General features: G+C 42.9%; 1 protein-coding gene across 1 annotated transcript in view; it reads left to right on the top strand.

Moving 5' to 3' along the window:
- The window catches only part of SNX18 (sorting nexin 18), a 38716-nt gene extending 26979 nt beyond the window's left edge, over window positions 1-11737 (top strand). The window contains exon 2 of the mRNA XM_018563323.1: window positions 10991-11737. Coding sequence (XP_018418825.1) covers window positions 10991-11244 — 254 coding nt within the window. The 3' untranslated portion in view covers window positions 11245-11737. The remainder of the gene's footprint in view (window positions 1-10990) is intronic.
- The last annotated feature ends 1497 nt before the right edge of the window (window positions 11738-13234 follow it).

Genomic DNA, 13234 nt, shown 5'->3' with positions numbered 1-13234 from the left:
GCACACCTGGGGGGGGGGGCATAACCTAATTTGTAGCCCCTGCTATAGTTGAGCTGACCTGGAATGTCTCTAGATCAGGCTACATTTCATTTAGTTATCAATAATAAAGCACTGTAAAGTCTTTTCCCCCTTTTTTGACGTGCTGTATGAGGACTCGGCAGGACATCCATGTGAATGAAGTGCACAAACAGATGTTCTACTACTGGAAGTTTGGAATACTACTACTACTGGTAGTTTGGAATACCACTTTGCATGTTCCTTCAAATGTCTAGATTAGTGTTTCTCAGCTGTAGTCCGCAAGGACCACTTAAAATGTAAGTTTCACTTCTTCAGTGTTTGTTGAAATCATTTGTGTGCCTCTTGCATTGTTACTGAAGAGGAAACTCCGGGCTAAAAACAACAAAATTCTTGCATTGCCCACCCTGCACACTGCAAGAGTTTAGTGATTATTTAAGTCTAAGGGAGAGAGGAAAAAGCTATAAATAACTTATTCCTCGCTCCCACAGCCGCTGGCGCTCTTCTCTCCGTTGCTCCAGATTGTGCGCGGGCCTGTGCCATCCTCATGTTCAATGCAGGACTATTGATCCTGCATTATAGTTAATACGCTCACTACCCCCAAACCTTGGAGAAGAACTTTGGGGGATCAGTCGCACAATATGGAGGAAGGCTGCTGAAGCGAACAATAAGGGTAAGTAAAAAGGTTATTCCTCCTAGCCCTACCCCTAGCATATTAACAAGCATTTAACCCTTGCAGTACAGGTAGGCCCACTGCATAGGGTTTTTTTGTTTTTCCTGGTGTCTGGATTTGGGTTCTGATAACACCCCCTATTCTTCTACTTGGACTCGGATTTCTGAACAGATGCATCTTTGGTGCTGGGTAATGCTTACCTCAACTCCGTTCATCTCTGTTGAACAGATGGGAATGGCATTTGCTGCAGAGGTATTGTGGTGCAATGTTGACCTCCATTGTGTGTGATGACAGCCTGTGGTTATGTGGGACATGAATAGAGATGAGCAGTGATCCCCCCTGATCAATTTTGTACCCTTTTTCGATAAATTAAATGCAGCCCTATAGTCCGGTAGATGCAGGGCCGAAAACGATTGTCACTTTAGTACTACTCATGTGGTCACCCAGTAAATCTTTACTTTTCTATGTCTGCCAGATAAAGTGTCTATAAATAACTGTCTGGCTTTATACTGTAATAGCTTATTGCATACTTGTACCATGACTGCCTTGATTGGAAGCGATGGCGTGCAAGAATATTGTAACCGGAAAAATACAGTTTGCTAGCTGTCTTTAATAGGTGCAGTTAACTAGTCTTGTACGGCCGTGGCTTTTTCATATGATATTTCAAGGAATTCTTCACTGCGCTGCATATAGGTTTCCCTGAATATTCTAAAGGCACATGTGTGAGGGAGTTTTATGCCACTGTCTCTCTAAATTGTGAGGGAAAGGATATAATTTCACACTTTTTAGATGAATATGAATGAAAACTTGAACCTGCTTCAAAATCAGGGCAAAACACTTTTCTTCACCTCTTGCCATGTTTCCTTGCTGCCCGGTTGCTCAGTTGGGACCATCTTGCAAATACCCAGAGCTTCCTGGTATGGGGGAGCATGTGACCTCCAACCCATGATGAATGTTTGAGACCCAAACACTTTCACGTGAGGGAGGAGTTGACATCAACTCTGACACCATCAGATGCAGAGTTTACTCTGCTGTATAGCAGTGGTTCTCATCTGGAGCAACACTATGAAAAACCAATAATCAGGACAATTTACTTAGAAAAAAAGTCAAATTGAGTATATTCACACTGTGTTTAACGCACCATACTGTGCAATGCACCTACCATGCTTTAACAGTGCGGGAGGTGCGTTGTGTTGCCATTCATTTGAACAGCACCCCAATTGCACCTCATGCCGCAATGCACTGAATCACACCGCAACCTTTGGTACCACAATACCGTGCAGTGGAGCGCAATTTTAAAAAAGTAGTCCCTGCAACACTCGATATTGTCGTATCTGGCATTGGGGAGCAATCAAGCACATTGTGGGTGGGGGGTGCCATTCAAATGAATGGCAAAACGCACAGCGGTTGGTGTGCGGTGCCGATGCACCAATACTTTTTTTTGCTTTTTTATAAACGTTATTGAAATGTCATAAGTGACATTTCATTCAGTTTCACGGGCACGGAGGGGTGCAAGGTCATTGTTCCGCAGCGTTGAAAAAAGTAAGACATGCCATACTGTGGAAATGTGGTGGTGTGCGCTGAAAAAAAGTGTGAATTGCGCCTATCCCTGAAAGGCAAATTGCCTTGTCCTTTGTTGGGGATGTGCTAGGAACAGCCAGCGCAGGCCCAGTGCATGTGGTGTGAATGGAACCTTACCAGGGTATTTGACTTCCTCTTGATCAGTCGTGGGTATAGGGTTCTGTCGATTGTTTGTTGATGATCATTATTTATGTGGACATGTGTCTTTTCTCAATCTGACTAAGGACCTGTGTAGATGGGCTTTTGTTTGTCAGATGGGTTTTGGGCTTTTATTTATGTCGGATGGGTTTTTCGTTCCCATACAAGTCTAGTGAAATGCAAAATTCACTTAAAGCATGTCTACTGCAGGTCAGATGCCCCATCAATGAATTCCAAATGCCCTCAGAAGCATATCAGACTGATGCCATTGTAGAGCTGCAGCTAACTATTATTTTCAAAATCGATTAGTTAGCCGATTTTATTAAGTTCGATTATTCGGATATAAAATACAATTTAAAAAATGGCTCCAGTGATGGACTACTAGTTTGTATTGAGATTGTAGTCCATCACAGGAGCAAGCTTGGAGCGGTGGAAGTAAAAAAGAAAAACAAAAAGTGTGGTGTGCAATATAGTGAAATGGAAAGTGTAAAATTATACAGCACAATGCAGAATACCATCAGCTATTGAGGAATACAACAAATCCCAGCAATAGTACATTATAGCTGGCGGTATTCTGCATTGCGCTGTATAATGTACTATTGCTGGGTTTTGTAGTCCTCTATAGCTGGTGGAATTCCGCATTGCGGTGTATTATGTATTATTGCTGGGATTTGTAGCCCTCTATACAGCGCAATGCAGAATACCACCAGCTATAGATGAATACAACAAATCCCAGCAATGCATTATACATACAGTGTATAATGCATTGCTGGGATTTGTATTCCTCTATAGTTGATGGTACATTGTGCTGTATATTTTACAGAACAATCAGCTATAGAGGAATACAAATCCCAGCAATACATTATAGAGCACCATGTGGGGGGGAAGTGCAGGCTTACCTGAGCAGTCTTCCAGCAACTTGCTTCTGATATCGGGCCTGTCTATCGGCGGCTGTCATCCCCCCACACCTGCTCCTCCTTACTTCTTCTCCCCGCGTCCCTGTGCCGATCGTGGATGTGGGCGGGAGGTGAGCGTGAGGCGAGGAGGAGGTGTGGATGCGGGCGGATCTGGCAGCGGGGAGGAGGAGGTGGGGCGCGTAGCATGTGGAGCCGTGAACAAGGCCAACTAATTGGAAGCTGATTAATCGATGATTGAAAACGTTGACAACTTTTTTCAATAATCGATTTAGTCGATTAGTTGTTGCAGCGCTATGCCATTGACGCAAATCCAAAGCCCATTGACACAGGTCCACCTATCGGACTATGCCACCTGGCAAACTAAAATTACACCAATCACAACCATCACATTGGTCCGCCTATATGTGGTGTCAGCTGCTATTTATACTGTCATTTTGGTTAATGAATCATTCCATCTGAATATGAGAGATCATGTACTGATTATAGTGTATGAATGGCTTACATCTCTGGCTGTGTGAAACAAATGATCTTGTGTAATGATTGTCTTATTATGGTGTTTGTAAGGTCAGCCTGGGTAAATATTTGATCTTTGTTACGTGGCTGAAGTGAGGATTGTATTTTATTGCTCAGGTGCCATTTATTTTTATCTTGGGCAATGTCTATTTAGTATTTCCTTTCACTTTCCTCTTTGTAAGGACTCGGATACCCAGCTGGCTGCAGTATTTCCTATTCTGCTGAAATGTGAATTCCACATCTTGCAATGGAGTCTCGTCAACGTCATCCTGATCATGCTGGATGCTTCTGCTGCTGACTCATAGGGAACCAAACTCCATCTGGCAGCCAGATCTAAGGCTGGCTATTAGAGGACCTCTGCTGGCGCTGTGTTATATATCACATCTTTTCTAGTAAGAGAGGGCGGTGCTCTCTTAGGCACTGGGAGAAGACGAGCAATGTAAAATTTAAAGCATATCTAAACCAAGAAATAAAAATGTAATACTTCGCAGTTTAACAGGCCTTAGATGTGGTGGCCATTAGTTTCCCTTTATCAGGCTTTTCTTCCTTATTTTTACCTGGTGATCCTGCCAATAATACTTCGTGTCCTAGGGTGACAACACTAACTGCACTGTCCTAGGGTGACAACACTAACTGCACTGTATCTATGGAGAAGCATCGTTGGGGCTCTAGGCTGCTCTCCTGATTTGAACTTCAAACACTTCCCCCTATCCTCATCTTCATTGCATTGCAGTTCACAGAGGATAACTAAGAAAGCTGATAACATTGTTTGAGATTTCACTCTACAAGAAGTTACAAGGACAGAGGATGTCTGACAGGCTCAGCAGATTGTGGTCTGTACCTGCAGAAAATGTACTTCACTTTAAAAACGTAAACTAACGCAGCCGCACATCTGAACTGGTAATCTGCATATATTAAAGTTTTTTTGTTTTTGGGTTTAGATGAGCTTTAAAGTGATATTAAACTCTCCAAGCTTTTTTAAATAATGAATTCAGTTCAAACAAATAGCCATTGCCCAGCAAATTTCTTTAGCTTAGCCATCACATTTCCAAACGGCTCCAACTCTCTCGGCTCGGCTTCCCTGAACTTCCTGTCTAGTGCAAGATCACAAGGGACAGCACAGTCTACAGCAACTGTCCATCTACTAGGTTGGAAAAGGGAACAGGAGAGTGTCTTGCCTTGCTGTGTTTGTGGAGGCACTCACGGCTTACTAGTACACATAAGGGTGGCTCCATACTACCCTGCAAGGGAAAGGGGCCACCTTTAATACAGGATATCAGGGGACCAGCTGATTCTGCAGGAAACTAAGACTTTTAAACATCAAGGATCAGCATTCATTGTAATTCAGCATTCATTGTAATCGGCATTCATTGTAATTCACTCAGCATCTGAAATAGCTTAAAAACCATTTAACTTTAAAGCCCATTTCTACCTTTTGTGGAGATATTTAAAAAAAAAAAAAATACATGCCAGAAATGTACACCGCGTGCACATGAGGCAGACATATGCAGTTGGTGTATATGAACACAGAAACTTTCCTCTTCATAGCCTCATGGAAATGGCCACCTCTCTCCTCTGCAAGCAATCTGTGTAAGTTACAGATGAGCTCTCTCCCCCCATTCATATTGACAACGCGCCCCCATGACAGTATATTGGGTGCAAAGGCAGAGCTGATTTGCAGATATTGTGTTACACAGAATCACAGGGATGGGGCTGCTGTTTACAGCCTGCTTTACAATCCGACCCCGGTGTCAGACAGATTCCTGTGGAGAACATTTTTAATTACTAGGATTCAGGCCTAATAAGTTCATAAAAAAATGAAGAAAGCCAGCAATGTAAGTCATGAAAATGTGCACGTGTATACATCATCACTGCACCGCTTCATTACCACAATAAATGCTAATCACTTACAAAGGTGAATATGGACTTTAATATCACTTTAAGTTCTGAGGAAGGAGGAAAGGCTTTCCCAGTACATCACATTTCTTCTACTACAAACGGAATAACATTTCAGGGATCATACCCACTTTGACAACAATAGGCCTGGCTGTATTTGTTTTGCTTTGGATTACCTAAAGATGAATGGTTGAACTTGCCCCTACTACCTGATTTTGATTTGAAAGTTTCCCCTTGTTGTACCTTTACAATACAATATAAAGCACAGTACTGTTATTCGGTGCTAGAGGCACTTCAGGAACCTTAACATTTGAAAGCAGTGAGTACTGCTCGCCTAGGAGTAATCATGTTGCATGCACTGTTATCTTGGGTACGTCTCGTAGATCTTTATGACCACCATTCTGAAGTTGCATACTCGGTGCCACATTTGGTTACTCCACAAATGCCTCCAACTATATAAGAAGCAAAAGGAGAACCACACCAATGGTCGCAAAGCAATTAAAATAATACAAGAAAACAAGCCAACACATTTCTGGGGTTCAGACACTCCCACTTCATCAGGACTTGTGTTACTGTACAATCTCTCATGGCTGGACCTGGAGTTGAATTGCAGTAAAAGGTATAAATCTATCATTCGCAGAGATTCATGCCCTATATTTCTAGGTTCCCCTTTTTCAAGGTTTGTTTTTTTTAGGACCTTTTGTCCTAGGTTGTAAATGCTTGTTCACCCTTCTGTATCATGACAGCAGAAAGAAGATAGAACTGAATTCCATACCTCTCCTGTTTTACTTAAAGGAGAATTATGAGGTGAGTGATTTTCACAATCTGAGCCGACCTGTGACAATGAAACTGTCACAGTTCGGCTCAGTAGAGCGAACACATACCGGCGCTCGCTCACTTCTCGATCCTGTGCTGGCAGAGAGCCGTGACAGGGGAGGAACTGGATTCCCCCCTCCCCTGTCCGATCCTCCAGCGCTGACTGGCGGAATGGACGGGGGAGGGGGCGGGTACAGCTTGCTCTGCCTCCTAGATAGGCAGAGCCAGCTGTCACGCAGCTGTGCGGATCCAGACATAATTGTCGGGATCCGCTCCGGCTGTGGCGTCTTAGTCTTGCGGTATACTGAGCTTTGGGTGACGGGAGGACGCTATTTTGCGTCCTCCCGTTACCCTTGGGAGAACTATGGGGAAAAGCCCTAACCCCATAGTTCTCCTTTTAACCTAGGAGGGGTGTAGTTCTTTAGCTCTCAGGAATAGCTAAAAATAATGTAACTGGCATCTGGTGTCCATCTGGCAAGATCAGCAAGGTTGTTGTTGGGTTTTTTTTTTTTTTTTTTACAAGCGCTTATCAAGCAGATACAGTATTGCAAAACCCTTCCAATGGTATGTTTACCAGACAAGACCAAATTGGTATATTTACTAGACCAGAAGAGACCAAATTGGTATATTTACCAGACCAGAAGGCACCAAATAAGAGGTGACCATTGTTAGGGTTTACCCTAATCCTTCAAAGTCTATGTTATCCCAAAATAAAAAAAAATTTCACACGTCTGTTTGCTTGTAAATTTTTGTAGATTTACTTTGTTCCCTTTTTTTTTTTTCTTAGTTTTTTGTCAATTACCTGGTGATCCTACTAGTCCCCTTCTTTCTTTTTGCAATCTGATCATGCCAAACATGGAAGCACATCCATGCTGGCATGATCAATTTGGATATCCTTGGATCCTTGATGCATTACATGCTGGTATCTCCCATAGTTTGACTGGCACGCCTCCCGCTACAGCTGCAAAAAAGGCCATGACAGTATGGCATTGAACAGTTACCCAATCACAGCCTGCCTTTTGCAGCTGCAGCCTGTATGAGCCCAGATTGCAGAAGGGATACCCTTCTGGAACCCAGCGAGACCTCCCCGCTGTGTGCACAATGTAACTTACTACTCACCTGCCTGGTAAACAGACACCCACCCCAGATAAGGGAAGATTTGCTGAATCAGTAAAGCAAAACAAACGACAAACGCACTCAACAATTTGTTACCAGTTATACAGTAAGGTGCACACGAAATGGGCTTTGAACAGTGGTACAGTAGAAAGGCATCATGGCACACTCACAAACCAGCATGTAAAACAACTTGTCTCACCACTAAGGACAATGACAGAGGTTTGGATACACGTCTTCTGCAAAGGATGTGTAAGCCGCACTGCCGCGCCAAGGCACCTCTTATAGTGCGGTCCTAACTTTAGAGTTGAGTGCGACAAATTGTTGAGTGCGTTTGTCGTTTGTTTTGCTTTACCGATTTGGTGCAGCGACGCATGGGGTTTCTCAGCTGCCAATGGGATGTGCGGGATCCCTTGTGTGTCTCTGTACCTTTAAGGAGGTGGGGCGTCCTCCTGACAGGCCTGCACCCAATTTGATATCTTCTGCCCCCATGTGCTCCAAGATGGAGACTCTCATAGTTTAGAGTTAGGACCGCACTATAAGAGGTGCCTTGGCGCGGCAGTGCGGCTTACACATCCTTTGCAGAAGACGTGTATCCAAACCTCTGTCATTGTCCTTAGTGGTGAGACAAGTTGTTTTACATGCTGGTTTGTGAGTGTGCCATGATGCCTTTCTACTGTACCAGTGATTTGCTGAATCAGACGCGTGGTCAAAAAATATATATATATTTTTTACAAATGAAATGGGGTTAGAGTAAAGTAGATTAACTAACTTACAATTGCTGCAAAACAATGGGCCTTTGTATTAAGTGTGTTCACAAATAACTTTCAGCTTCTTTGCATAGGCCTTTACAGACAATAAATATGACTCTGTTCTGCTTCCAGAATGAAGTGCTGTAATTGCATATCTGGAAGACGAGATATTTGGCTGTGATTACAGAAAAGAATGTCAGCTTTTTCCTACAAATACTCACTGTATGCAGGATGCTTAGAGGTTGTGACCTACATAAACTTCAAAGCCTTCGCCAACCACCCACACACAGAACATCTCATTACAATGTGAGCGCATATACGGCTCATACTGATAGATCTTGCTCAACCAGTCAGTAAAAATGCCATTTAATGGTCTTTGAAGCATGTATGTGTCACCACCTTTCTTAGCCTGCAAATGCAGGTCATTCATATTTATTGATCAATTCACGTTATATTGCTTAAAGTGACACTAAACGCACAGATTCAGAGATGATTTGAGGATCTACAGCCGAGTGACGCACAAATAGGATACATTTTTCTTAATAGTTAGGGTACTAACTACCCTGGTGCATTTTTAAGATTTAATTGCTGAGTTTATTTTAACTTTAAACTATAGTATGTTTTTATTAGGGATGCACCGATACCAAGTACCATACTCGGTACATGTACAGATACTTTTCGAGCTCCAAGACTAGAGAAAAATTCAAACGTTAGGAGTCGGCTGTCATTTTGAAGAGGCATTGGCTACGGGGCTCCTGGGATTTGTACATCTCTGTTTTAATGTATGATTTTGTTTTTATAAATATATATAAGGGATGCACCGATACCATTTTTGCAAGTACAAGTACTGATACTTGTCCATGTTCTCACAGATACAAGTACTGATACATTTTTGTTTATTGTCATGTTACAGTTTTTCTAAAACAATACAGAATAATAATTTCAGGACAGTGGTGGAGCGCCAGAGCTCGGTCCCAGCTGCAACCCCGGTAGTTCTCATGAAAATGCCAAGCACTGGTATCTGAACTGGTATCAGTGCATCCCTAATGTTTATTATAAATCTGTTACTAGCATAATGTAATGAACATTTACATTCCAACCTGATGGCAAGCAGCGACAGGTGATTTATAGTAAAATGCATAAGCAGCAGTTATCTGTGAAAAGTGTACATCAGAACAATGAGAGACTGAGGCAGTTGAATTTATGTGCCAGTCACAGCATTTTACATGTGGGATGAGTTTGATCCTACCCGCTGCCACTTCTCAAGACTTCTATTGATCTGCAGAGGAGGCCGCAGATGCTTACCAGAGAGTAGACATTTGATCTTTTACCATTTTGGATACGAGTACTGTGTCTGTGGCAGCAGCGGAATGTAATCCGTCTCCCGGAGACTTGACATTTTTGTTGCTGGCTTTACAGCCACCCAATAACTTCTACATGCTACAGAAGACCACCCCCTCCTCTTTTCTGCACCCTACAGCCATGTGTTCTGGGCTCACTTGTACCTAGTGGGTGCCCACCATGACCAATGTCTGTACGGTGGGGCATGAGCAAAGAACAGATCGCTGATCTTGCCTATGGAGAAAGAACCTGGATGTGCTCAGTTCTGACCACTAACAGGTTCTGAGCTGTCCATCTCTAGCCGCTCTGGCCAGGGATAAAGCTAATTAAGCACAGTGTGTGCTCATTTATCTTCAAAAGAGTGCAGGGATGACGGGGTTAACATTTCCTTAAAGAGAGCCCATCACCTGCACAATGCTATCACATTGTGGTAGCAATAAGGTGAAGTAAAAAAAAAAAACACAACAATTGCACTACACATATTAGGTATTGCCGTGCAGGACAGAGTGGGGGCAATCATTTTTAGGACCATTGTTAACTACTGACTCGAAACTGATGAGCTGTAAAGGCTTTCAACCCTTTCCCTACCAATGAAGAAAGGCCTAAGGCGGAACAAAATGTCCCCAGCTGGCCAGCTCAGTATGCATTATGTCGGTGGCATTCACCCTTCTGCTATAAGCTCATGGTTGCTTCAGCGAACATGAGCTTATAGCAGAAGGGTCCCCCTGACTTGTTTGTATAGGTATAGCTGTCAGGAGGCTGAATGGAACTGTCTAGCAGCCAGGCAGGTTTGAGGTGAAGGTGAGTATATCCTTTTTTTAAAATTTATTTTTTAAACTTTTTCTATTTTACACCCCAGACCAAAACGAGCACTTAACCCTGCAGTGCAAGGAACATGTGACAAATATAAAGTAGGCGTTATCCCAATTTGGCTGCAAAAGTGTAAATAGATTGCAATTTCCACTTTAAGGGCCGACATAAGCACACTGGCAATTGTGACAGTTACCTCCAGAGACATTCCTTGTACTGTAGCATACACTGTGCATGTGCTAGTAGGTAGAATGTAAATGAAAACACTGCAGAGAACAACATTATTGTGTTTAATGGTTTAATAAAATGTATTGAACATTGCTAACTTTGAGCTTTCTCTTTGGAAACCATTACATCTATAGGTATAGCTCCACTTTAACTCGAAAAACCATGGCTTAACCATTCTCCTTTCCTTTTTATTGTAGGAGCGCTAACCAAAGTCCGCGAGAGCAAGAAGCACGTGGAAGAGGGCAAGATGGAGCTTCAGAAAGCGAGCGACATCCAAGAACGCTGTAACATTATCTCCTACGCCACCCTGGCAGAAATCCAGCACTTTCACAAAATCCGCGTGCGGGACTTCAAATCACAAATGCAGCATTTCCTACAGCAACAGATAATGTTCTATCAAAAAGTGACGCTAAAGTTGGAGGAGGCGCTACAGAAATACGACGCAGCCTAGCGGTCACTTCAGAGACTCTGAACATTTTTCTCTTCGTTTTCGGGGAAGTATAAATCCGGGGGTTGTAGTCGCCCCCCCAACACAAGTTACAACCTGTTGCCAATAATTGGCGGTGGTACACGAATGGTCGTACATTTATTTTTTAGTATACTGTGACGCAGAAAACAACATTGGAACCATGGTATAATAGTTCCACATAGATCCAGCATAGCACATTTATATTTAAATTATATTATCTAAGCTTACACTACCATTGTACCTGTGTTGTGGAGTTTCAAGTATGCAGATTTGCCTTACCGTTACCTGGGATTATGATTTCACAGTGCATACTTTGGGTGGACTAATTAACACATGAAATGTCATCAGTTGCCTTTTTTATTACATTTTGGATTGAACAAATCCTCTGTTTACAGAACTTCTACTTGAGCAACTTTTCTTGTGCCTTCTTAAACATCCTTTTTTTTTTCTAGTAATAAATTCATATTTTATCACAAGAGAATGATGCATCTGATGTAGACGTTATATTGTGCTTTTATTCAAATCTTCAGATTGTGGGCAGAGGAGAACTACTTGTATTCAGAAAGTCAAAGTGAGATTTCAGACTGTCGCTGCCCATGATATGGTGCCTGGGCTACATGATGTATGTACTAAGCTTGTCTTGCTTTATTAGGGAATTGTGGAAAGCACAGAGGGAGACTGTTATTAATGTTTTATATTCTTAGTACAGATGGGGTTGGCAGTGGGAAAAGCCCAGAGCTCAAAGCAGAACTCCAGGTAAAAATGTTCTTAACCCTTGCAGTGGGGGCTACCTAGGGTCAAAAATAGAAAAACTCGATCCTCCTAGTCAATTTGCCTTAGGCCAGTCCCTGTAGTCTCCACTCCTCCGCTGCAGTGGTCTAAGGTCCCTGAGTCATCACGATCTATATACAGTGTATAGGATATGAGTAGGGTTGCACAGATACCAAGTACAGTACTCGGTACAAGTACATGTACGATACTTTTCGAGCTCCCAGACTAGACTAGAGAAAAATTCAGGAGGCAGCTGTCATTTGTAAGGAGCACACGGAGCTCCTGGGATTCGTACATATCGGTTTTAATGTACGATTTTGTTTTTATAAATATAAATAAAGGGATGCACAGATACCAGTTTTACAAGTACGAGTACTGATACATTTTTGTTTATTGTCATGTGACAGTTTTTCTAAAACAATACAGACTTATGATTTCAGGACAGTGGTGGAGCGCCAGAGCCAGGTCCCGGCTGCAACCCTGATAGTTCTCATGAAATTGCCAAGTATCTGCACTGCTACTCGAAAAGTATCAGTGCATCCCTAGATATGAGGATGCCGAGGGACATACCAGACATACATTACAGAGATGTGAACGGGGCGTTGATGATTCAGAGGCAGAATATACAGATGCAGCGGCACAATAGAACCAGATGCGAAACCTTAAAGCTCGAGGTGTGCAAAGTCTTACAATTCCTTTTGTTTAGAAAGCAGCCACCGCATGTGAAACAACCTATCCCTTGCCAGCATGCTTTAGAATAGGATGCTTCGTGTGTGAAAAGCGTTCTCTATGCAGAGTTCTGACACACCTCCTGCTGGGTCAGCAAATTTCACACTCCTTGTTGATTAGAGAGCTCTAGTTCTGACTCAGCAGGAGGTGTCTGACTGCTGCAGAGAGACCACTGCTGCCACACAGAGAGCAAAGAGTATTTAGTTGCAACATGTTGGCAGAGGACAGGTATTTCTGACCAGGTCGTGTGTCTGAGTTTGAGGGCCGGTTCACACCACATCCAGTGCGTGCCAGGAGAATTTTTTGCAATCGCACAGCATTTTAGGAATTGCTGTACCATGTGTTCTGGTGCGGGAGGCATGTCTGCGGTGCGGTAACATCAATGGCACCACCATGTCCCCTCCCGCCCCAGAACGCGGGAGGCTTTAATTATGAGATTAAACCATGCCAAAACGTACTGGATGTGGTGTGA

The sequence above is a fragment of the Nanorana parkeri genome, unplaced genomic scaffold (genome assembly GCF_000935625.1).
Source record: "Nanorana parkeri isolate BGI_ZX_2015 unplaced genomic scaffold, ASM93562v1 scaffold653, whole genome shotgun sequence".
Taxonomy (NCBI): Eukaryota; Metazoa; Chordata; class Amphibia; order Anura; family Dicroglossidae; genus Nanorana; species Nanorana parkeri.
Note: the sequence above shows the minus strand (reverse complement) of the source record. Positions and strands in the feature narration are given on the sequence as shown.